We start from the raw sequence: 26,587 nt of genomic DNA, 5'->3' as shown, positions 1-26,587 counted from the left end.
CCCAAAAGGAGAGGTGGAACTCTCTAAACAAGCGTGGAGCTTCTCTTCTTAAGGCTCTACTTTATTAGGCTTCCTCAAGACCAACTTGTCATCCCGAGGCTCAATCAGCAGGTGCTCCTTACGTCTCTTCTTGAGAAGCACCCTCCCACCCCACAAAACACAAGCTCTTCACCCCCTCCTGAGAACCTGCTCCAAGTTTTCAATGCCCGTTTGTTGGGCGGCCCTCTTTGTGTGTTTGGCTCCCTTGGTTCGCAGACATCTCTGGTGGCGTTTTAAGGACACACCCTCTCAAAATGGGAATAGGTGGGTGGGTTGTAGCAGCATTGCAGAACCCAGCCTTAGTCCCCGTAAGACACAAAACAGAAGTCAGAGGATCTCTCCCAGGTGGATGAATGGGCAATAAAATGGCAAACGAGGTTCAATCTGAATTAGCATGAAGTGATGGGGGTGGGGAGTATATCCCATATATACTGAAGGAGTCTGAGCTGGTGACAACTGACCAGGAAAGAGATGTTGGGGTTGCAGTTGAGAAATCAATCGAAATATGGAGCCGTGTGCAGCAGCAGCTGCTGCTGCTGCTGCGGCGAGAAGACAAATTTCATGCTACAGAGTATTAGGAAATAAAGTTTCAAGTACTGTACTGTTGCTATTGAAATCTGTGGTGCAACCACATCTGAAATATTACAGACACTTCTGGTTGTCTCATCTCAAAAAAGAAAATCACAAGAGTTGCAAAAGGGAGAGAAACATGATCTGGGAACTGCAGCACCTCCAAGAGGAGGAAATGCTGACTTTTGGAGATTTTTAGACAGACAGAAGTTGTGTGTATGAAGTGTGGAGATGGGAGCTTGGTGCAGAGGTTACACACAGCATATGGGAAGCAACGGTTTTGTTTCCCACCAGATTTCTCTCTCTCTCTTTCGATGACCTAGTGAAACTGACTAACAGCAGATCCAGGACACAAGAGAAAATTCCTCTTCACATTTTGAATTAACTTACAGAACTCGCTGCCAGAATATGTGATCATGGCTACTAGCTTAGATGGCTTTAAAAAGGTTTAGAGAAATTCACGGGGGAATGAGTTCATTGGCAGCCTTTAGATCTACTACAATCAGCAGGTCACTGCTTTCCGTGGGAGAGTTTCACCTTAAAGTCCATAAAACAAAAGCAGTAACAGAGCAGGGCTTTCCATGTGGTGGCCCCTGTTTTGTGGAACAGAACCCTTGCCGAGAAACGATAAGGGCCAACTATCTGTACTTTCATAAACAATTAAATGTGTTTTTCTTTGGTCAGGCTTTTCCAGTTGGATGAAGGTCTCTGCTTTCAGTCCTTATTCTGTATTGTTTTTAAACCCACCGTGAGTCTGTTTTTAAACCTATTTTTAGCCATTTTTATGGTACGTTGTGTTTGGGAAAAGACATTTTAATTAATTAATTAGTCACAGCATAGTAACTGCTGTTATTTTGGTTTACATTGGCCTGCTGTTTTCATTATACTTCTTTGTTTCTGAGCATGTACCTGTCATCGACACATCTTTTTTTCTGATCCGCCTTCTGAGTGAGAGAGAGAGAGATGAAGGGATCGTGTGGCTATTTTCAAAAGGCCACAGAAGAATTCAGTGGAAAGAAATGACCAAAATGCTTTAGTGGAGGGCGAACGATGTTGCCAAAGATTATGGGGAAAGGGAAGGGTCTGGAGAAACCAAAATAAGCCCTGGTTCTTTCAGGTGAGTGTGTGGCAGCCCAGAGGGGGAGCAAAGACAAGCCACATCAGGGCAGGTCATCTGACATGAAGCTCTGCGTATAGACCAGAGAGCCGAAGGAAGAAAAAGAGATCACCTCCTGATCTAACCTGGTGAACCTCCCTATGGTCCAATGCCAGGTTCGAAGACCTGGCAGCCACAACATGTGAGAGACTCCAAGAGCCTCCTGCCAGGAATGCTGGGCGCCAACAGGGAGGCTCTCCAAGCAGTTGTGCCAACCCCACCAGGGAAGCTGCTTTCTAATAGTAGCGCCTCCTCAGGACAAGCAGCCACCACACAGAAGCTCTTCGGATGCATTCCTCGTGGAGGCAGAATAGGGCTTCAGTCTAGGCACCAAGGAATTTAAGGCGGCAAAACACAATCCACAGAGGAAGGGATTGGAAGAGGTCCACTCTGAACTGCAGCAGCTCTCCAAGAAACCTTTATTCTGATGAAGCTGAAGAAGGAACCTGGGAGCTTCTGCAGGCAAAGCGGCAGCCTTTCCCTGGGGCTCCACTTCCAGTTAGGAGTTTAAACATTCTGCACTGTGGGGGCTTGGAGTTTTAATTCACTGCTGAGACTTAATTTGGGGCTGAATCAGTGAGGAATTATTAAAACTGATAAAGAAAGAGTTCAGTAAAGTAGGCCAAGTGCTTTGATGTCTATGAGGTATACATAATTCTATATTTTAAAAATCCTAGTTATCTCTCTACTTCATTCCAACTTCCTGAAGAGAAAAGCTCTGAACTCCAGATAAACTGTATGGTAAGCAATTCTTCCCTAAGCATGTGGGTGGATAAACCACAGAAGATGCAGCTGAGCCTCTAGCAGAAAACGGCCCGTCAAATGCACACCAGAGCACTCTCTCTCTCTCTCTCTCTCTCTCTCTCTCTCTCTCTCTCACACACACACACACACACACACACACACACACACACACACACACAGGCTCCTGCTCTGGAGAGGGGTGCAAATGCATTAGTGACTGACTGTACAGGGAGAGGAAAACCAATGCTCTGGGAGAGGCGAGGTGGGGTAGGTAACATCCATCAGACGCTAGAAAATAGGGACTTGAGCTCTAATCTCAACCATCTTCTCAGCCCCAGCTCAGCATAAACTAGGCATAGGCAACCTTGGCTCTCCAGATGTTTTGGAACTACAACTCCCATGATCCCTGACCACTGGCCTTGTTAGCTAGGGATCATGGGAGTTGTAGTTCCAAAACATCTGGAGAGCCAAGGTTGCCTATGCCTGGCATAAACCACAGAGCAGAAGAGGCTCCCCTCAAGTGTCCAGAGAGAAAGAAATTGTGTCAGACAAACTTCTGATTTCAGAGACTGACCTCGTCTACAATAAACTTCCCAGAATCCTTAGAGAACCATTTGGATCCATTGGTCTCTGGAGGCAGATCACATCCACACGCCCCACCACCCCGTGGAGTCTAAACTAGGGAACCACCTGACCATAACAACAAGGGAACTAGACCATATTCCTCAAACCACACATCACCTTCCTCCAGCCCTGAACAAAGCACCATGTTCAGGATTATGGCCCGTCCAATGTTTTGTTGTTGTTTAGTCGTTTAGTCGTGTCCGACTCTTCGTGACCCCATGAACCAGAGCACGCCAGGCACTCCTGTCTTCCACTGCCTCCCGCAGTTTGGTCAGACTCATGTTGGTAGCTTCGAGAACACTGTCCAACCATCTCGTCCTCTGTCGTCCCCTTCTCCTAGTGCCCTCAATCTTTCCCAACATCAGGGTCTTTTCCAGGGAGTCTTCTCTTCTCATGAGGTGGCCAAAGTATTGGAGCCTCGGCTTCACAATCTGTCCTTCCAGTGAGCACTCAGGGCTGATCTCCTTCAGAATGGATAGGTTTGATCTTCTTGCAGTCCATGGGACTCTCAAGAGTCTCCTCCAGCACCATAGTTCAAAAGCATCAATTCTTCGGCGATCAGCCTTCTTTATGGTCCAGCTCTCACTTCCATACATCACTATGGATGTTTAGGGGCAGATATTAACCGGGATATGCACCTCTTACCTGAGAGGGGATGAAATCCTGAGCTGCACCAGAGCAGAGGCCTCAACGTAGAAAACGGTTAAGAATGCAGCACGAGTCAAGCAGACTCTGCCTAACAAATGCAAGCTCATTTCCTGCACCAACGGACCCTCTTTAGATAACAAAATAGCCTCTCTTTCCCTATACGAAATACACAAGGCACAAGCAGGGAGGAGCAGGAGTCCTCTGGCACATCCCAATGACAAATCAGGCGGCAGCAGGTGGTGCTGGCCATGGTGCTGAAGGGCATCTCAGCTTGAACCTCTCACTTCACCACCTGGTCTCTTAGGTCAACTAACATGGCTAGCTCTAAATCTTAGCTTGAATGACAACAGGAACAACGTCTCCTGCGCCTGCTCCCTGGGAGGCTGCCTCTCTCTGAAAACACACACAAAGAACCTTTCCAGTGACTATAACTCAGGTTGTTATATTTCATTGTGATTTTTAATCCCAGTATGGGGTTTTATTGTTCTAACCTTTGCACAACTGTTAAGACAATTCGTTCTATGAGGAATCTCATATATGCAATCAATCTAAACATTTTGCAATCCTCCTGAAGAGCAAAAAGCAACACCTGCCGCCTCCTATCATGTGCACCACACTTCCCTTTAAGCCAGAGATGGGGAACACCTGTGGTGCTCTTACCAGCTCCAGTATCCAGTATGGCCAATGAGCAGGGATGGAGGGAGTTGGGAGTCCAATGTGGTCTGGAGGGGGCACCCCTGCTGTAAACTGACCCATCACCCCTCTAAACACATCCACAGTCAGCCCACAGCAGCAAGGCTGTATTTGCTGCAGAAGGAGAAGATACCCACGGCTGTTGGACCTTACAAACTGCGCCTCATTGCAAGAAGGGAGCTTCCCACTGCACTGAACCAGAACTGGCACAACAATGCTACTTTAGAAAGGCGCTTAAAATCTCTCCACTGCACCCGCCACAAAAAGCGGGACCCTCCGATTAAAGCTGCTGAGACGAGATAGCTCTCAAAAGCCCAGGGCGAGGATAAGCTCTGTTTGAAGAATGGCTGTGAAGCCCCACCTGAGAAGAAGGCAAGGCTGAAGGCCAGAGCGAAGTCAAACAACGGAAACCCGTTAGCCCCAAAGGCAGCAGCCAGGCAGTGTTTGCAGCAGAAGGATTAAGCCAGTCAAGCTCTCTAGCCTGCTCTCTTGATTTCATTTCTGCCACTGAGTCTCCCAGCCAACAGATGGCTTCACCCCTTTCGTGCATTTGGAAACCCAGGGTTACTGCTGGCATTTTAGCACTGATTTAAACTTAACCCCTTCAAAATGCAGCTCCTGGATAATTTTTGTTGCCAGGGGACTGCACAACATCTCCCAAGCCCTTCAATGCCATCTAAGTGCCTCTGAATACCAGCTGCTAGTGATCCCGTGTCCTGCTCTTGGGCTTCTCAGAGGCACCAGACTGGATGCCAGAGAAGATGGGCCCCCTTGGTCTCTCCAGCTTCAGAGCTCTCCTTATGCTCTTATCAAGATGCCGCCTTTGCACCTCTCAATAGTTCTAACAATTTGCTCTTTCTCAATATTACCAGCTTTGACATACAGGTATCTTCTGGGGTGCCCTCTTCCTAGTAAAAGTAACTGTCTACTTAACCACATGTGCCAGATAGATAAATAATAGAAAAATGTGCCCTGTGCATCATTCTATGGGGCTCAAAAGGGGGATATTCCCAGTTGATTATGTCTTCAGCTAGAGAAGATTCCAAATGGGAGAAGACTATGTTTGCAGGACTTTCTTTCTCCCAAAAGCAAACAGTTTGGAGTTCATCTGCATAATTTATTCCCCAGAATTCTGTTTCACATATTTGCTTTGGCTTAACATTCAGTATCCCTTCTGCTTGGGGAGGACTTCTGAGTCCTATTGACAGCCCTCACTCGTAATTTAAGCAGAAAAGCAGCAGCCAATGTTTACCAAAGTGCCCACAACTCCCGTGTTCTGCTTCCACCCCTAGAGCAGATCTTCCAAACGGGTTGTCCAGATGGCACCCCTGACCACAAAAATGGCCATTGATACATCATAATGGGTCTCCAAAACACCACCAAAAAAAGCATACTGAACCATAAGGCCATAACAGATGGGCCCCGTTTATGAGATTATTGGACCCTTTTCAAAAATGAGGCAAAGAGAATAAGGAAAGAAAAAATGCATCCACATCATAAGCTGACCACGTCTTTAAAAGGAGCGGCAACTTACCTGTGCACCTGCCTGCTTCTGTGCTAGGGGAAGGGCTATAGCTCGGTGGTCCGGCATCCGCTTTGCCTGCAGAAGGTTCCAGGTTTAATCCCTGGCATCTCCAGGCAGGGCTGGGTGAGACCTCTCTCTGCCTGTAATCCCAGAGAGGCCTGGCCAAATCAAAGTCACTGCTCTGACTCACTATAGGGCAGCCTCCTTTGCTCCTAAAGGTGATGGACTGATTTAAAAACACGTGAAGTGGCAGGTTCATCCCCCTGGGCAACCTGCTAGCAGGTCAACCTTCCCAGAATGGTCAAAATGCAAAACATTCTTGGGTGCCTGTTTGGGCTCCTTGATTCGGTGTGCTATTATTTTTCACACCAGTGAGTTGCAAAGGGAAGTCAACATGCTTTCTGGCATTTGTGCATTAACTACTACAGTCACTAAGTATAGCCAGCAACTTCCATTACAGTTGACTGAAGGAGGATTGGCTCTGCTGTTGTATAAAAGCACATCTTAAACAAACTCCTTAAAAAATGGGGTCACGGTCCAATTTTCCCCAACACTGACCGACTCATCCAGTGAAGGAACACATCCAAGCTGGGTTTCCTATGGAAACAGAACACAGATTCATTCCACTTGCGAATGGCTCTGTTATACCACTGGCTGGAAATCCATAGCCCAGGAAGCACCTGGAGCTTCATAAAGTATCTGACTGGACAAAACTTCTGCAGCAACCTTCCCCAACTTGGTGCCCTCTAGAAGTTTGAAACTACAACTCCCATCCGTGCAGCTCCATGGGGACGGTGCTGATGGGAGTTGTAGTGCAAAACACTTGCATGAAGGCTGTTCTATGGGCTTCTTTCTGTGAACTGCGTGGAGAAGCGCCTTCTTTTCTCTGCCCTGAATACTCCAACATGCAGCTATGCTGGGTGCCCACAAGTTCCAGGGTTATGAGAGAGGGAGAAAAACTTTCCTCTATTCACTGTCTCCATGTCAGGCATCATTTAATCATCATTTAAAAGGCTGCCCTTTTCTGAGCCCTTTCAAACGCTACAGCATCCTTTTTTCAGGTAAAGTGACCAGAACCATGCAAAGCATTCCAAAAGAAGATACCCCACAGGTGTGTAAAACAGAATTATGATGTTGGTAGTTTTATTTTCAATTCCTCTCAACTGCCATTTTATGACCCATTCACTCACTGTGCAGAGGTCCTTTTTGGGCTCCTCAGAATTCTTTTTTTGTTTTGTTTTAACAACCTAAACGACTTAGAATCAGCAGCAAACTTGGCCACACCCCTAACTCTAGATCACGGGTCAGCAAACTTTTTTCAGCAGGGGGCCAGTCCACTGTCCCTCAGACCTTGTGGGGGCTCGGACTATATTTGGGGGGGGGGGAGAACAAATTCCTATGCCCCACAAATAACCTGGAGATGCATTTTAAATAAAAGGACACATTCTACTCATATAAAAACACACTGATTCCCGGACCGTCCGTGGTCGGTTTAGAAGGTGATTGGGCCGGATCCAGCCCCCGGCCCTTAGTTTGCCTACCCATGCTCTAGATCATTTATGAACAAGTTTAAAACACAGGTCCTTGGAGGACTCCCTTCCTTCCCTCCCTCCATCAGTAGAACTGCTCACTTATTTCTACACTCTGCCTCTTGTTACTGAACCAATTCCTGGTCCACAAGTATGCTAAGCATACTGGAAAGTCTCTGGCAAGGTACTTTTCCAAAAGCTTTTTGAAAGTCTAAGTACGCAATGTCAACCAGAACACCTCTATCTATATGCTTGCTTAAACTCTCAAAGAACTCTTAATAGGTTAATGAGACTCTGCTTCAGCAAGGCTTATTCTTCTATATGCTTGGTTATTTTTATTTTTGACAATACTTTTCACCCTTTTTCCCAGGACAGATGTCAAGCTAAGCGACCTGTAATTTCCAGGTCCCCCCCCCCCACGTCTGAATCCCTTTTAAAAGTATTGGTATCACATTGGACATGTTCCAGTCCTTGGGGTCTTAGGGACAACAAGTGCCACGTTTCTGTTAGGAGATCAGCAATTTCACATTTGAGTCCTCGTAAGAACAAGGCTCTTAGTTGCATCACCTTTTGACTCAGCAGAAGTCTGCTATTGTGAGACAGGCAGCACAGTCCGCAGCCCCATAGCAAAGAATGTGAAACTTAAACAGACTGTATTTTATAAAACAGCAAAAAAAAAGAAGCCACAAGAAGGAAAATTAACCAGAATGTGTATGTTTATCTTGTCTGCCAAGACGGGGGGATTTCTAGAGGAGGAGGCCTCCGCCTTGGGTTGCTTTGCAGGCTAAAGCAAATCCAAGGAGGCACTCGCAGCTCCCCTTCTGCAACTTCTAGTAAAATGTGGACTGCTCCCTCATTGCAACCCAGATCAGAAGATCCCCATCAGTTCCTCAGAGAGTATGCATTGCTACGGTACCTCCACGTAACATTACAAGGATTTCCAAACAACAGGATTGCCAACAACAAGAAGGTAAGTCACAATTCATTTGTATCTTTTTAATAAGGCTTGGACACGGGTGGCGCTGTGGGTTAAACCACAGAGCCTAGGGTTTGCCAATCAGAAGGTTGGCGGTTCGAATCCACGCGACGGGGTGAGCTCCCGTTGCTCGGTCCCAGCTCCTGCCAACCTAGCAGTTCGAAAGCACATCAAAGTGCAAGTAGATAAATAGGTACCGCTCCGGCGGGAAGGTAAACAGCATTTACGTGTGCTGCTCTGGTTTGCCAGAAGCAGCTGAGTCATGCTGGCCACATGACCTGGAAGCTGTCCGCAGGCTCCCTCAGCCAATAGAGCGAGATAAGCGCCGCAACCCCAGAGTCAGACTGGACCTAATGGTCAGGGGCCCCTTTACCTATTGACATATAATTCTCTCCTGATTATCATTCCAGATGGATTCACTTTCAATTTACCCAGAAAGCCCTATGAATGTAATATTCGCCAACCTGGATATAAATGTCGAAAACTTTATTAAGGACAACATGCAGACTTTGCCAATATTCAAGCTACTACATCAGGAGTTAATGTGTGTAAATATCGACACACACAAAAAGGATTATAATCTCATATGGAAACAGGGTTTTTTTAAGGAAAGTCAAAAGTATATGCCCCATAACACTTTTAGAATAATACTACATATGTATAATATTTTCTACACTATGTGAAACATATTTGTTAATTTGCACTCTAGATATAAAGTTTCCACACCAGTAGCCCCACACAAGCACCTGCAACTCCAAGACAGACAGGTGTCTCTGGCCAGTCTTTCGCTTCATAGTACTTAAATCTACAAGACACACAAGTCTCTCTCTCCTTGTCCATTTTGCTTTCCCTACACAACAGCTGCGGTACCAGCTGCTGTCAAATGCAGCAGAGCAAAATTCACACTCTGGCTTGCTTGCCTGAACTCCAAGCGTATCTGGTGTGAAAGGATTAAGATTTCAGGCAAACGTTCACAGCTTTCAAGTCCCGATTTGACCCAGGACTGGTTAAAGTTCATTTGCAACAGAGGAGAACCCCAAAATGTGGGAAATTCACCCTTTAACCAGTGTGCGCTTTTGCATTTCATGACCCGAGGCCCACAGAGGGGAGGCAGACTCTGCCCAAAACAAAAGAAGGCATCCATGTCCCAAACCTTTGATTTGCCTGATGACTCAGACCAGGTGGGACACACACATGTGCGATGGCATGGCTGAATTGCCAGGCTCCAGTCTGGGTCAAATGATTTCAGGAACGGAGCATACTCCACTAGGTCCATTACTGAAACATGCTATTTCCACTGGAACCAAATTCCAGTTGGGACATAGTTTGCTATCCTGAAGAGCTCTGCAATGGGTGCAATTGAGGATGAGTATTGCAACTATAAGGGTTTCCCAAAAAAGGTTACAGAAGATGCAAAGGTGGATACCCACCTTATTGTCGCTGCTACTGAATAAAACTCTCTTCTGTGAATAGTGAAACACGACACAAGCACAAGCCAGAACAATGGAAAAGAGTTGATGTACCAATCTTGACAGGCGTGCAAGGAACCGTCCTGCACACAGCAGACAAGTTTGTACTCCTATCTCCCGCTCCCAGGAGACGCATCAAGAGAAAACCTTGGTGCTTCTGGAGAGACGCCAGTGTAGCATCTCAGGGTCGCAAAAGCTTTCAATGGTGCATCCTGCCAATTTCTCTGCCCCACAAGAAAGCAGACGGAGGGGGCCACTTGAAGGCACGAGGGGTCTGCTTGCAGCCATCAAGAGCCACTTGTCGTTCACACACCACCAATTCTCTTTGTGCGCAGAAGCCTTCGGTGCTCTTGAGAGTTTTACTTTTCAAAACAATTCACTAAATTATTCAAAGCAGCATTTTTTAGAAGAAGACAGACAAACTCGCCGGGTTGTTCTGTTAAAGCTCTTGGGTTGACTGCTTTTTGTAAATATCTCACATTTCTTACACCCGTCAGGATCTTTTAATTCAACTCAACAGGCTTCTGGTTACAGGTAGGTAGCCGTGTTGGTCTGGATCGAAGTAAAATAAAAAAAAATTCCTTCAGTAGCACCTTAAAGACCAACTAAGTTTTTATTTTGGTATGAGCTTTCGTGTGCATGCACACTTCTTCAGATACAGTGAAATGGAAGTTTCCAGGCACTTATGTAGAGAAGGGGTGGGGAGGGGTGGGGATGGGGAGGGGGGATCACTCAGAAGGGTGGTGGAAATGGGTGATTGACTGACTGATAGCTGTTGATGACCGACCGCAAACGACTGCAAATGGTTTTGCATGAAAAAGCAAGGGTTGAGATGGCTGAAGATCGCTTATCATGTATAATGAGATAAGAATCCGATATCTCTGTTCAAACCAGGTCCCTCCATGGTTTTGAGCTTGGTGATAAGTTGCAATTCAGCAACTTCTCTTTCCAGTCTATTTCTGAAATTCTTTTGTAGTAAGACAGCTACTTTGAGATCTTGTATAGAATGTCCTGGGAGATTGAAGTGTTCTCCTACTGGTTTTTCTGTCTTCTGGTTCCTGATGTCAGATTTATGTCCATTTATCCTTTGGCGTAGGGTTTGGCCTATTTGTCCAATATAGAGAGCTGAAGGGCACTGTTGGCATTTGATGGCATACACAATGTTAGAAGATGAGCAATTAAATAGTCCTGAGATGGTATGTTGGATGTTGTTGGGGCCAGTAATGATGTTGTCCGGGTGTATGTGGCAGCAAAGTTGGCATCTGGGTTTATTGCAGGCTCTGGTACCAGTGTCCATGTTAAGTCTGGTGGTTGTATTATTGTGGGTGAGGAGTTGTTTAAGATTGGGTGGCTGTCTGTAGGCAATGAAAGGTCTTCCTCCCAGAGCTTGAGAAAGGGAGCTGTCATTGTCCAGGAGAGGCTGTAGATCTCTGATGATGCGTTGTACTGTTTTAGCTTGGGAGCTGTATGTGATGACTAGTGGTGTTCTGTTATTTTCTTTTTTGGGTCTGTCTTGCAGCAGGTTCTCTCTAGGTATCTGTCTGGCTCTGTTGATCTGTTGTTTAACTTCATCAGGTGGATATTTTAGTTCTAAAAAGGTTTGCTGTAGATCTCTTAGGTGAGATTCTCTGTCTGTAGAGTTGGAACAGATGCGGTTGTAACGTAAGGCCTGGCTGTATACGATGGATTGTTTGGTATGTTTGGGATGGTAGCTAGAAGCATGTAGATATGTTTGTCGGTCAGTTGGTTTTCTGTATAAGGTGGTGTCTATATGTCCATCCTGTATTTTTATAGTAGTGTCCAAAAAATGTATTTCTTGCATAGATTGGTTCATTGTTAGGTTGATGGTGGGGTGAAAGTCATTGAATGTCTGGTGGAAGGTTTCCAGGGTCTGTTGTCCATGTGTCCAGATAATAAAAATATCGTCAATGTATCGCAGGTACAGGAGAGGTTTGAGTGGGTAGGAGTTAAGGAAACGTTGTTCTAAATCTGCCATGAAGATGTTGGCATACTGTGGGGCCATGCGGGTGCCCATGGCTGTGCCGCTGATCTGGAGGAACAGGTCATCACCAAATTTGAAGTGGTTGTGGGTAAGGACAAAGTGGCAGAGTTTGGTAGCAAAGTCCGCTGTGGTTTTATCTGAAATGGTGTTCCTTATGGCTTGTAAACCATCATTGTGTGGGATGTTGGTATATAGAGATTCCACATCCATAGTGGCTAGTATAGTATTGTTAGGAAGATTGTTCAAATATTGTATTTTCCTCAGAAAATCTGTGGTGTCACGTACGTAGCTGGGAGCACTGATAGCATATGGTTTCAGAACAGAGTCCATATAGCCGGAAACACCCACTGTAATGGTGCCAATACCTGAGATGATGGGGCGTCCTGGGTTTCCTGGTTTGTGTATTTTGGGTAGAAGATAGAAAGTTCCTGGCCGAGGTTCCGCTGGTGTGTTTGTGAGGATCTGTTCTTCTGACTTACTTAAGAATTACAAAAGTGTTTTGATACTCTGTGTAGCAAAACAGTTTCTGCCCTGCGTGAGAAGCTGCTAAGGAAACCTGACATCAGCGTCAGAGAGGTGCTCTTTGTGGGCTAGGTGCTCCTCCTTTTGCATGCTCTTACTTAGCAGAATCCCCTAAAACTGCCACCCCGTATTTCCCCACATTTAGCTCAGATTTTCCCTTTCCATGAAAAATATCATTGCTGATAAGGACCATTTTGTGATAACTCAACAACACAGTTGCAATGCTAAGCCCACTCTCGGAAGGGCCCGGTGACATTGTGTGAATTCTGATCCATCTAAAACAACAAAGTTGCAAACATGAGCCTATTTTGATCCAGGGCACATAAATGGCCTTCCGCTGGCCAGGGCAGCATCCAAATGCACAAGTCAACAACAACATGGGGCAGAGAGGGAACCCGCTGCCACTCTCTGCTCCGGCCTGTTCAGACAACGCTTGGCTTCCAGATTTTCTCTGGAGTGAAATCGGGAGGCAGCCAGGAGCAGCACAGTAGTTCATGGAAGGGTCTCCTCTCCCACACACCCACAACAGGTTGGGAAATTATTATTATTATTATTATTATTATTATTATTATTATTATTATTAATACCCCACCCTTCCCGGTTCAAAAACCGGGCTCAGGGTGGCTAACAGCAAATGTAAAACATTGATTAAAATGTGACTTTAAAACAGCATAAAACACAACATAAAATGCAGCATCAATATCAGTAAAATTCAAAAATTCTGGGGTCATTTTTTGGGGGAGGGGGGGAACCCAGTCAGTAGACATCAAATGATCACTAGGGCTATCTGGCCAAGTTGGTCCTACTAGGGGAGAGCATTCCACAAACGGGGAGCCACAAAAAAGGCCCTGTCTTGTGTTCTCACCCTCCGAACCTTTTGGGAACATAGCAAAGGGCCTCAGAAGACAAACTACAGACACAACGGAGCAGTGATGTCAGCACAACACTCCCATAAATAATCCTGGTTCTTCTACACAACACAGGTAGCCAACCTGGTGCCCCCAGATGTCGCTGAACTCCAACTTCCCCCCCAATCCCAGACCTTTTGGCTGTTGGGGCTGAGGAGAGAGTCCAACAAAATCTGGTGGGGCACAAGTTCTGCACCCCTCTGCCATGGGGTCAAAAAATTAAGCCCACCAGAGTCAACTTGAGCAAGTTGTTGGTACCAGAGAGGCACATGCACCGTTTGTGCAGCTGCCCCAGCACGGTTTCTCTCTTGGACAAGCAAAGCAACCTTCAGACAAAGTCATGACAAGGTTTACAAGCGCAGACACAGGCGGAAGGACCGGGGAAGGGACATTTCATGGGCCCTACCTCTTCAAACTGAAGCCGCACTTTATTAATGGCTCGGATCCAGCGGGCTCTTGCAGCGGGAAGCGGTAGTTCATTTTCGTCAAGGTGACTTGCAAAAAGAAAAAAACACACGAAGAAATGAGTGCTAGAAACCCAAGAACAGTCTCATGAAACTTAACAAATTAAAAGAACCATTTATTGTAATAGTGGGAACAAACGCTATGAAAAGTTGGCCCCAAGAGATGTGGGATAGCCAGCAAAAGACAGAAAATGGCATGGAGAGAACAGAAAGTGTGGCCAACAGGGACTGTGGTAGAGAACCCTGTAAGGAATGCACCCCATTAGTGCAAAATGATGATGATGAAGAGGATTAATTAGATTTATTTAATGATGTTTGCCCTACCCTTTCTGACTCTAGACACTATTGGACTACTCAAAACCAGCTATGGCACTACACCCATATCCTGTTTTGTCTCTCCCAAGATCAACCAGAAAAGCGGCCTCAAGTTCAACTCCAAGGAATCCCTGGTCAATGTGCACCACCTACCTGCCTGGTGTCTTCGTGGCTTCTTTGGGCTTGTCCACTTCAGGAGGTAGTTGAGGGGTGGCATGCTCTTTCAGCTTCCCCTCTCCTTCCCTGTGCACTTCCTGGGGCTCATGCTGCTCGCTGGATGGTGCAGGGCCCTCCGTTGAGTGAGGAGCAGCAGCAACAGGCACCCCTTCTGCGAGCTCGTCCTCATGTTCGGAGCAGGGCACACTCCCGTGATATTGGTCCAGCTCACTCAGCTGAGAGCTTCCCTGACTGATGTTACAGGAGGAACCAAACTTACTACTGCTGGCAGGACTGTGAGAGAGCAAGGCATTAGTAAGTCAAAAGGTCTTGGCAACCAGGAAACAGCACAATGCACACACACACACACACACACACACACACACACACACACACACAGAGAGAGAGAGAGAGAGAGAGAGAGAGAGAGAGAGAGAGAGAGAGAGAGAGAGAATATCCTATCTACACCTCAGTCGCCCGCCACTTCCAAGTTTGTTTTTGCAATTTTTGTGCTGGGCCTAAGCCTCTGGACCCTATTGTTATATCGATCAGAAACAGGTAGCATCATCTGCTGCAATTTGTTTACAGGCCACAGGAAAATTAAGAATGGCAGCCAAGGTTTTGTGTGCATTGAACCTCTAAGCTGCTAAGCTCAACACCTTCTTACAACAACGTTTGCCCCTAGCATGTCAACTGCATGTGGATTCTGGGACATGAGGGTTTCATCTTCACTGCCATTTCATGAACACATTCTTAAGTTTCTCCAGCGGCTGAGAATGGATCCTGTTGCAGCTGCTGTTTAGAAAAATCTGCCCTGTCTTCCAGCACATGGGCCCACTGCTGTTGCTGCTTGGGAGCGACTGATTATTATAAGGTTGGAACTATTGAACCAGGAGCTGTTCATTCAACAAGACACTCCCCCCCGCCCCACACACACACTCTCCATTGTGGAATTCTAAGAGGGAAGGGGCACAAATGCTTCTCTGCCAATATTTAAGCGTCGCCTGGCTTTTGGCAGCCCACATAGGCAGAGACATCTGCAAGAGGACTGTGAAAATCCCATCTATTCCTTGGAAAATGCTTGAAGCAGGATCCCTGCTGGGCCAATTGTCTAGAGATGGAGGGTGAGGAGTGCAGATTTAGCAAGGACTTTAGTGACTAGCAGTTCTGTAACTAGGGAGGGGCAGCAAGAACACTTGCCCCCAATCATCCCCTGGACAGGGCTAAACAGGGAGCAAAAGTCACGTAATATACTGACAGCTGCAACATGAAATCACTGCAATTCTCTTCAATGCGGAATAAAAAAACATGTTTTTGAGATATGGTAAACCAGAAAACCAGTTATCAGCTTGCTTGGAGACCTAATGAGGGCACCTAATGCTTGCTTGGAGACCTAATGAGGAGCCTAACACAGAAAAGCACATTCAGCTAATGCCGCTGAATACAGCTGGTAAAAGTAGAGAAAAACTGAATCATGTTAGTTGGGCAGTAACAGCTTCTGAGCAGCAAGAACTGGATGTTTCCGCATTAGTAGCTTTAATAGTCTGTGGCCATGTTTAACTTGTCCTGGTGGAAGGGAGGATGTTTTAATCACAGAATCTTAGAATGGTAGAGTTGGAAAGGACCCCCAGGGGCCATCCAGTCCAACCCCCAGCAATGGAGGAATCTCAGCTAAAGCATCCATGACAGATGGCCAGCCAACCTCTGCTTAGAAACCTCCAAGGAAGGAGAGTCCACCAACTCCTAAGGGAGTCTGTTCAACAGCTGCTCCTGTCAGAAAGTTTTTCCTGATGTTTAGTCGGAATCCCCTTCTGGGTGTAGAAAAGTTATGCTGCAGGTGACTGAACTGCAACCCCTGAAACAGCTTTTGCTGCCACCTGGGTCTCTCTCCCATCTTAAAACATGAATGCCTTGTATGTTGTCTAACTAAGCTTTTTGCAAACCATCTCCAGGCCTCCCAGCGAGCCTCTGATTTCCTCTAAAAGGGCAGCTCCCTGCCACCCACCATGTCATCTAGAGGTGCAAGTTGTTTTCTCACGCACACAATTAGGCTATGGAAGGGTAATGAAACTAAAACTCAAAGCAGCTCACTCCCAAGGACACGACACAAACGGAGAGCAAAGGGGAAGAGTCATCGCAGCCTTTTGGAACAAAGGAAACCAGAAGCTGAGAAGGAGAAGGGCAGGAGGGGCTCTGGGTGGGCAGTCTAGCAACTAAGAGTTCTACCTACCACTGGGTACTGCTAATGCCAAACACAGCCTAGAGGAGTCTGATCTACGAGGTGAGGCATCTACTGTTACGGCACTTGCATTATAAATGGCCCACAAGTTGGCACCATTTATCATGCTGTTTGGGCTACTGGCCTTTTCTTCCTGAGTGGCTCAGGGCTACTCTGCTCCGCCGACTGCAGTCCAGTAGCAAGTGTTTCCGTTTCTGGACAAGGGACACTTTCCTTCTGCTCTACTTCATCCTGAACCTGCGTGGCGCCTTCTGCTGGTTCCTCCAAAGGGAGCCCAGGAGGCTCGCTGGAAATGGTGCTTGGCTCGTCTTCCGTTTCTCTGGAGACCTCAAGCTCCAGCTCCTTGTTGGGCACAAGTGGGATGTCAGGCGTGGGACCATCTAAGCATTCGTTGCCCTTGCTGTCGGGCTGCTTAGAAGAAAGGTCTGCATCAGCAGCACTGTCAGCCGGCTGATCGGAGGCAGAGAGGTTTGGGCTCCCGTCACCACTGGTCACATCCATTGCTTGTTCCTCAGCTTTGGAGACCGTTTCTGGTGCCTTCGAATCTAGTCTGGATGAAGAAATTGGGGCCACCTCCTGTTTGGAGGAAGCTTTTGGTGTTGGCACATCTGGTTCCTTCTTGAGACCCGCCTCCTTGGCATCTTTCTGCCACGGAAATGAGAAGTCCAGCTTCTTTCCAAACACAGCACCCGGAGCGCCCTCTACTTTACCTGCTTTCTCATCACTTCCTCCACCAAACAGACTTGAGGAAAACTTGTTGAAGCTGGACATGAGGCCTGGCTCAGGTGCAGGCTTGCTTGCTGAAGGCGGCTGCGCAGAGAAGAAGGAGCCAAATGGCTTGCTGCTGTCTGCGGAGGACATGAAGCCAAATTTGGGCAAAGTGGGCATGCTTGGAATTTCAAACATGGGCTTGGTGCTGCTGGCCTCTGTAGGAACACTGGCTGGCTTGCTCTTACCAGCCAAACTGCTTTTCAAGGGAGCAGCTTCTGAGGCTGCTTCGCTGATGGTTAGAGGCTCTTTCTGCTCAGGAGGAAGATCAGGTTTTATTTCAGGGAGCTTTTCCATATCCTGATGGAGCAAGTCATGGGCCTCATCTGCAGCAGCTTTGGGTTCCATCTCCAGGGTCCCAAACGTGTCTGGTGGGCAAATAGCAACATCTGCCTCATTCTTTATAGCTACTTCTTCAGTGGTTAGTGAAGTATTCGTCGGTTCTGACAGTTTCAGGTGTTCATCTGCCTCGCCAACCTTGGGTTCCAGCTCACATGTACTGTCCAAATCCATTTGGCCAACGTCCGTTTCCCATGCCGGGCTTGGTTGCTCTTCAACAGCAGGCACAGCACCATTTTCCAAGTGCTCCACAGGCCCTTCACTCTTATCCTGCAGTACCGCTGTGGCTGTCTCAACTGCATCACGTACCTCTTGACTACACGGAGCAGCCTTCCCTGCTTCATCCAATGCCAGTAAGTTTGTGTCCAGCTGTACCACTCCAGGGCCCTGATCCCTACTTGAGTCTAAAGTTTCTGAAGCATTAAGGGAGGGTTCTAGACCATGTTCAGGTCTTCCGCTGCTTTCAGCTTCCAATTCTGCCGTACATTCTTTTCCTAAATTCTCTTCTGCTAAAGCAGAAGGGGCATCTTGTCTCAAGTCACTGCTAGCTTCTTTCTCTGTAGGTTCAGCCCTAGAGGTTTGGTCTGGTTGTTTCAAAACACTGCCGGCATTTGGCCCTAAAAGTTCGTCCCTAGAGGCTTTATCTTGTTTTGCAAGACCTGGGCCCACAGCCTCCTTTGCCCTGGAGCTCATTTCCTGGGGTTTTGAAGTGCCTGCGGTCTTCCCTGCAGGCTTTGAAAGGGTCTCATCTGCTGCTCCTTTAAAAATGCCAAAGAGATCACTTGTAAATGCTGGGGGAGGCCCAGTTGGCAGGGAGGAAAGGCCAAAAAACGAAGTGCTTCTCTTTTGTGCACTAGGAGCTGCTGGAGTCTGAGGCTGGGAAAAGAAGCCAGATAATGTCTTGGTTGGTTTCATTTTCGTCATGAAGCTGGAAAACATTTCAACTGAGGAATCGAGAACTGATTTGTCCCCCTCAGGTTCTTTAGGTTTCTCCTGCAGGTTAGGTGTTGCTGCTGCCATTTTAGAGAGAGGTCTTTGGCCCTGAGCCTGCTGCTCTCCTGCAGCATTTGGGGTCCTATCAGGCTGCTTGGGCTCCAGGGGCTTGACTTCAGGGACGCTTGGTTCTTCTTCAGGTACAACCTCCTGTGAAAAGTCTCCAGGAGCAGGAGATGGCTCAAGAGCCACAGGAGTCTCATCACGAACTGAACTGGGCTCTGCCTTTTCAGAAGTCTCGCTCCCACCTGAAGGAACAAATTCCTTCTCAGAAGACACCACAAGACCATCACTCTTTTCTGCATTGTCTTGCAGCTGCTCCTCTGGTTGTGGAGTCTCCAGAAGGGAAGGTGCAGTGTCTTCCTGCAGCGTAGGGACCTGAGAGCCAGGATCAGGACAGACTGAGTGGTCTTCTCTATCTGTACCATCATCAGGAGGTTTACTGGCCACTAAAGGTATCTCTACCTCATTCTTCACTTCTGAAGCACTTGCCGCAGCATGCTCAGCCGCAGGAGTTTTTAACTCACTTGCCTTGTGGGCCGGGTCAACAGCCTCTTGCTTTCCAAGTACTGCTTCTATAATACCAGTCGCTGTCTCTTTATCCTTCAAGCCCTGCTGCTTGCCAAGTCCAATGCCAGAGTCAACAGAAACACACTGCTTCATAGATGGCTTTGTGTCTGCTTGCTGTTGAGGCGGCTTTCCCAGGTTGCTTGCTTGCTGCTGAGGTGGCTTTTCAATATTCCCCTTTTCAGGAGCAGCTGCCGGTGGCTTGTCATCCAGGAAGGAGGTCAGGTTGAAAAAGCTGAAGCTGGAGCTGCTCTGAGGCACACTTTTCTTTGCGCTGGGCCCTCCGGACAGGAAAGAAGGCATCTTGAACAGACCCTCTACTTCTGGGGGCTTGGCATTAGGAGCTGCTGGGGCTGGGGCAGGGGCTTTCTCGGGGGCACTGAAGAAGGAGGAGAAGATGCTCTTGCCAGCCGGCTGCTGTGCCTGCAGAGGCTTCGAAGGTGCCGCCTGCGATAAGCCAAAAGGCAGGCTAAACCCAGAATCCCTGGGTGGTGGCTGACTGGCTTTTCCTGGCTGAGTTTTACCAGGTACGGCTCCTGCATGGCCTTGCGGTCCCGGTGCAACAGCTGGTCCATGGCCACGCTGCCCTGGAGAGCGATTTGCTTGGTCCATTCGAGGGCCTGCCTGCATGGGAGGCTGGGGTTCTGCATTCCCTGCGGTGGGGGTGTCCTTCTTCACTTGAGCAGCTTCCTTGCCTACTTTCCCATGCTGTTCTTCCTTAGAGACTGTGGGCCTCTTGGCAGCTTCCCCACCAGCCTGCTCCACAGGGATTTGAGGGGCAGGAGTGCCGCTCTTGCTTGGCTCTCTGCTACGCTGGTCCGCGTTGTCATTCGGCTTCAGTGAGGGGTGGGTTCCACTCTTTGGTGGAGCAGTAGCACTTGGTGGGGCAGGGGCTGCATCGACTTTGAAAAGATCCCCTATGGAACCAAAGAAGGACGAAATGCCTGGGGGCTCCACTTTCTCCTGAGGCGTTTTCTTCTCGGCTTCATTTTTCGTCAGATTTGCTTGGGGTGCTGGCGGTGGCTGTGGGGCTTTGTTGACCTGCGTTTTAAAGAAATCAAAAAACCCGGGGCCTTGACTTTTATTGGGTGCTGCCGTTGTGGAGGAGTCTTCTCCCAGGCTAAGAATCTTGAGAGCACTTTTAAACAATGTGCCCTCAGCCTCTGGGGGCGCTTGGCTGGGGGCTGGCTGGGTTTTCTTGGGTTCATCCTCACCCACTTTGGGTTTTTGTTGACTTGGGAGGGGAGCAGGCTTAACGCTTTTATCCAGCTGACTGGTCTTGCTGTCCACGGGACCCTGGCTTAGCTGAGAGGAAGACCTCACCAGCTGAGGCTTTTTCTGAGAAATCATTGGCTTTTCATCCCTAACAGACTTAACTAATCTGCCCCTCTCTTTTCTCTCTTGCCCATGCTCAGTGCGCTGCTGGTTTTGCATATCCTCTCCTGTTTTCCTGGGTGGCGTAGCTGGAAGAGCGTCGTTTTTGTGTCCCAACACCCCTGATTCTCCATTCTTCACAGCCGTGTCTTCCACTGTCTCATGTGCTTCCAAACCCTTACCCATCAGGCCACCCAAAGCAGAGAATAAAGATGCCACTTTATTCAGAGGTGGCTTTTTATCTTCTCCAGTGGTCTTGACTTCTGTAACACTCTGAGATGCCGGTGAAGGCTCGGGCTTGGCAGAAGATTGGAATATATGGAAACCAAACCGCCGTGACTGTCCACTTTCGGAAACACTCACAGCTGGGGTCCTGTCTGGATGTTTGGGTAGAGCATCATCTTTTAGCCTCCCACTGGAAGCCACCCTGGAGTGAACTCTAAGGTCAAGTGTGAGGGGAGGCTCTTCTGAGTGCCACTCCATTTCTTTCTCAGGCCTAAAGTCGACTTTGAGTTTTTGAAGTTTGTACCCTGAAAAGTCTAGAGGCTGCTCTCTCTGGTAATAAATGGACTCCTCAAACATCTGCGAAAAGGTCTCTAAATTCATGTTCATAAGTTGATCACTTCTCTGCAGAGCTACAGACAAATCAAGTGGTTTGTTTACAGAGTAATTATCCAATTGCTCCTCTTCAGCAAACCAGAATAACTCGTCTTCATTACCAAGAGGCACTTTGAAACCGCAAACGGCAATCATGTCATCTTCCAAGACAGTGCCCTGCAAAAAGCTCTGTGGATAATTATAATCCCAGTAGTCTGGGTAGGTGTAAGTGTCAGGAGTGCAAATATAGACATACTGCCCAGTGGGGTCGGTGAGCAGAGAATAAACAAACTGGCCGTCCCTGTACATGTAATATCCACAATCACCATCTTCCGATGGCCACCACACGCCCTTCTCAAGCAGCATCAGCCAGTCCTGGTACTCCTGGCTGTAAGAGGAATAGACAAAACTGCCTTCCAGGCTCAAGGACTCCTGATCAATTAAGGTCCACATATTGCCATCACATGCCGACGAATAGCTTAAGTCCATGGGCATCTCTTCCAAAATACAGCTGAAGTCATCAAATGGAGGAAAGTTTCCATTCAGAGAATGAGTTGCCCACATTTCAGTTTCTTCTAGACTGAAATCTTGTAAGTCTAACTGATCAAACGATTCGTGTGACATGACACTGAAATCTACGCTCAGGGCATCAAAATTCGCATTTGACCTCCAATCCACGACATTGGCATTGCCATCTTTTTTGCACAAGTTCACCACGGCATCATTAGAGTCTGGCCATTCCAGAAACTCAGCCAGTGGGACAGAATTCTGCTGCAAGACGTAGTAAACGGGCAAGGAAACCTGGTGGGCATGAAGAGAAAATGCTCCTGCATCGTATTCCCAGTCCAAGCTAGAGGGGCTTCTTGTTTCCTCAAGAGCAAGATGCTGCTCTGAGTGGCCATACAGTTTAGCACTCTGTAAAGAAGAATTGAGAAATTCATTTGACCTTTCGTTGAGAACTGCTTGATAAATATTGGAATCCGTAGGTTGTCTATAAAGGGTTGGCTGCCCCGATAAGACTTGTATCTTTGGCTGTGAGCTTAAAGCATTCTGAGAGACGGGTTGCCAAGGGAGGGGACCATGTCCATTGTCCATTTTGCTCAGTTCCAGGTGAGGCAAATGACCATTTGCCTTCGCAGTCTCGGTCACTCCCTCCTCCGATTTTTCATTTGGCCTCTGCATGACGTTCTTTATGAACCTGCCCGTCTCCTGTTTCCCCCCAGTGCTTTCTTGGGCACCGGGAGTCACATGTGAGCCAATGGACTTGTCACCAGAACTAGTCTCTTCGCTCCTCTCAAAAAACTTCATGATGCCCAAAGAGCCTGATTTTGCCTTATCTGGCATACTTTCGGACACGTTTTCACTTGAAGCAAACCTAAATAATCCAGAAAGTAAGCCAGCTGATCTGCTCTTCTGGCTGTCCGTTTCATTTTTAACATTTGGCTCTTCCAAATTATGGGTGATGTGGTCTGAAGACGCCCGGCGGAAGAGGCCCGAGAGCAAACCCTGGCCTGGCTGTGGGGCCTTCTTCTGAGTATCATCCATTACCTTGTCCTCTCTGATTCCACCAGGAAGCACTGGCTTTCCTGCTGTAGTATTTAAGTCAGATTCTTTTGTGGGGGCTGCCAGCTCCCCCCTGCATTTTGAATCTTTGTGATCCAGAGCACCCATGTGTTTGTTATCCTGATCCATGTGTGCAATTTTTGAAGTGTCTGAGCCACCCTGGTTTTTATCTCCACTTTTTGGTGCACCCAGACCATCTTCTTTACTGGTTTCTTTCTTCCTTGTCGGCTCCTCTTTTCTCTGTGGTGCCTCAGGAACCGCCTGAGACTTTGACGAGTCCATTTTGGCAGCTTCCAAGTTGCTGCTTTTGTGACCCTCTTCAGCCTTTAGTGGCTTGTCACTAAAACTCGGTGGGGCAGTTTGATCTTTTGAAGCTGTCAAGTTTTCCACAGAAGCAGCTTTCAAGAATGAAGTGAAAATTCCTGGCTTCTCTTTGTTATCCTGCGGTGGTTTGTCTGAAAAGCCAAAACCGCTCAAAAAGGGAACCTGGAGCTTACCGGTGAAAGGGAAATTGGGCTCGCTGCTTGCGGAGCTCGTTTTCCTGACATCATCTTCAGAACGGTGACTTTTCCCCAAGCCCGCTGGTGGCTCCTTTGGCACAGTTTCAGGAGCAGAAGAAGGGAGCAGCAACTGGCTGAAGGATTTCTTAAGTGGACTGAAAAAGCTCTCAGGTGGTTCCCCCTGCCCCAACGGCGGAGCGTTACCAGTCTCCTTCTTGGCTTCACTTGGCTTGCTTTCCGGCACTTTCCCTGCAGGTGGCGGATTTCTCGGCATGTCTGGGTGTTCTTTAGCAACTTTATCTGGCTGACTTGTGGCATGCGGCGGCGCATCAGAAGCCTTCTGTGGGCCACTTGGCTGCTTGGGAACAGCCAGACTCTCAAAACTGGATTTCAAGCTGAAAGAACTAACGGAGCTCGACAGCTTGCCAAAGATGGAGGATACGGGGCCGCTGCTTGCGCTCGCTTCTGCCTCGCTCTTGCTCGTTTCGGGAGGCCCGATGTTGGTGGGTTTTCCCGCGCTGCCTTCAGCTGCCTTCCCACTTGCCTTGGCTTCAGAAGCACTGGCCTGCGTGGCTTCCACCTTCACAGCCTCCTCCTGTTTTGCAGTCTCTTTTTTCGGTGCTTCCTTTTCCGAGAAGATTTTCAAAGGGTTGAACATGCCAAAGACGGAGTTCACGACTGAGCTGGGGTCCAGAGAAGAGGATGGGGCAGCATTTGCGGAAGCATCCTGGGCACTTGGAGGAGCCTTGTCATCTCCTGCCACCTTTTCTGGGATGCTGGCCTTGGCATCACCAGCTTCTCGCTCACATCTACTCTGGGTCACAGAAGGAGAAGGTGCCATGGACAGCTTGGCATCCAGTTTGCTTTCTGCTTTCAGTTCTGGAGAGGCACCCTCAGACTTGGGCTTACTTGAAAATAGACTTGTGATGCCTCCCTCAGATTGACCAGGGGCTTCAGGTTTCTCTGGGGTGGGAGATACAAGTTTTTCCACTGAGGCTGTTAAGTGCTTTGTTCCTGAGCCCACTTTTTCGGTGAAAGAACTAAATAAGGAGCTGACGGTGTTCTTCACCCCAGACAAGTCTGGCAATGCTTCTGTTATGCCTTTGCTGCCCTCGCTCTCCTCTGCAGCAGAAGCAGCTGGCTTGGCCTGCTCCAAAGGGGCACTTTCCTCCGCCAACTTATCAGCACCGGCCAGTTTGGGAGAGGCACAATCGCTTGCGTTTCTGCTCACAGGAAGGGTTTCAAATTTGCTAATCTCCTCCTCTTTTTCAGCTAAGTATTCAGACACAGTTTCAACCAAGCACTGCAGTTCATCCATTGTGTCCACATATTCTTCCGTCGGCTCTTCAACAGGAGAGAGGGTCAAGTCTTGCTTAAGAAAGCCGTGCTTTCCTCCTCTCGTCCTATGTGAGTTTTTGTCCCTTGGTAACAGGGATATGGCACTTCCAGTACGGACGTCAGTAAGGTCTCCAACATGGCGAACACTGGATTCACGCCATGCTTGGGAAAGTATTGCTATTTCTTCCATTTCATCATCATCATCATCCGAAGCTGGGGAGTACAGGAGTACGCCGGATGAACAGCTGCCAAACTCTTTAAGGGCACCCAATGGCACAAAAGAGGGAGCTGGCTGTTCTGAATGGATCTCATTTTCACCATCAAAATGGACTGATCCTGAGTCATGCTTTGCACGTTGGTTAGCGGACAACTTGCCACTCTTGACTAGAAGGCCATTCTTGTATGGACGCAAAACTGGATATTCCGGTAACTGTTCTTCACTTTCAATGGGGCTGATGCCCCATTTCTCAGTTTCATCATAATCAGGATATAGGTTATGTTCAGTTCTTGCTTTAATGCTGCCTGAAGAAAATCTCCGGTTACCACTGCTTTGCAGTATAGTTCGCTCGCATTCTTCAAAATTGTTATATCTCAGCTTCTTCTTTCTTCTCCTGTCTATTGTGTCATATTCCTCTGGATAGCAAGGAACATCGGGATTTCCTGATTCTGGGCAAGCCTTCCGTGAGTATCTTGCTTTTTCATGATGGCCAAAGTTCTCCCTTTTCGAGAGCCTGGGGCTCTTTCGTCCCTGTGAACTTCTGGTCCTGTGACTTTTTTCTAAAAAATCTTCTATTAACTGTTTGCCTAATTCCTCATAGTTCTCTTCACACTCTTCCTGTTCTTGGCCAACTTCGTAATCAAATGGAATGATCCTGACTTTCCCATTGCTAACTAAAGATCCTGGTCTGATACATGTGGAGGGGGGGAATATAAGGACAGAAGGGCAAAGAAAAAAAGGAAAGAGCAGGAGGGGTGAAAAAAGAGTTTTAAACACAAAACCTTGCAAAGGAGAATTTCATAAAGACCAAATGATATCATGAATCACATGTAAAAAGCATATTAAAATATCACAACAATGAACCCATTTATTAACACGAAATGTTAGGAATCTCTCTTTTACTATTATTGCAGCTAAATAGTAGGGTTGTAGGGGTAGAAAAGCATGAAACATGTATACCAGTGTTATGTATACTATAAAGTGATGTATGGTATGTTATTTATAAGCTTCTGTTACGAACAGGAATTGCAGATTAAAAATGTCAATGAGCAGCTACCTAAATGTTACAAGTCACTTTCTGGAGCATCTCAAGGGAGTTTATCCCATAGAAGGCAATGGTGGCCACCAACTTGGATTAAGAGAGGTTTAGACAAATCCATGGGGGAGAAGGGCTATCAAAGTCTACTAGCCACGACGGCTCTGCTCTGCCTCCACGGTCGCAGGCAGAGATGCTTCTGAGCCCCAGTTGCTGGAAACTGCAGGAGGGGAGGAAAGGGCTCTGGAGCTCAGGTCCTCCTTGTGGGCTTCTCCCAGGCATCTGGTCAGTCACTGTAAGAACAGGATGCTGGAGAAGGAGAGCCACTGGCCTGATCCACCAGGACTCTTATCTCCTGATTTCAAGAAGGGGCATTTGCAACAGACTAATAAGAAGTTTTTTTATATGCCTGTTGTCTTTGTCCATGGAGTTTTCTTGGTAGGGATACTGGAGTGGCTTGCCAGTTCCTTCTCCAGGTGGATCACGTTTAGTCAAAACTCTCCACTATGACCTGTCCATCTTGGGTGGCCCTGCATGGCATAGCTCATAGCTTCTCTGAGTTATTCAAGCCCCTTCGCCACGACAAGGCATTGATCCATGAAGGGTGCTGGAGGAATTATGGTGCTGGAGGAGACTCTTGAGAGTCCCATGGACTGCAAGAAGATCAAACCTATCCATTCTTAAGGAAATCAGCCCTGAGTGCTCCCTGGAAGGAC

General features: G+C 47.6%; 1 protein-coding gene across 5 annotated transcripts in view; it reads right to left on the bottom strand.

Annotated features, from left to right (window-relative positions):
- UNC13B (unc-13 homolog B) overlaps positions 1-26,587 on the bottom strand; it is a 160,255-nt gene that overhangs the window by 81,185 nt on the left and 52,483 nt on the right. For 3 of the 5 annotated variants that reach the window (XM_035100684.2, XM_035100686.2, XM_035100685.2), the window contains 2 exons: positions 14,338-14,634; positions 13,812-13,899 (listed from right to left, as the gene is read on the bottom strand). In XM_035100684.2, coding sequence (XP_034956575.1) covers positions 13,812-13,899; positions 14,338-14,634 — 385 coding nt within the window. Of the gene's footprint in view, positions 1-13,811; positions 13,900-14,337; positions 25,524-26,587 lie in introns of those variants that run through there. The other 2 variants (XM_060280414.1, XM_035100682.2) reach the window with 1 other exon arrangement.

Source organism: Zootoca vivipara, chromosome 11 (genome assembly GCF_963506605.1).
Source record: "Zootoca vivipara chromosome 11, rZooViv1.1, whole genome shotgun sequence".
In the NCBI taxonomy this organism is placed as follows: Eukaryota; Metazoa; Chordata; class Lepidosauria; order Squamata; family Lacertidae; genus Zootoca; species Zootoca vivipara.
This window is presented reverse-complemented; position numbering and strand designations above follow the sequence as displayed.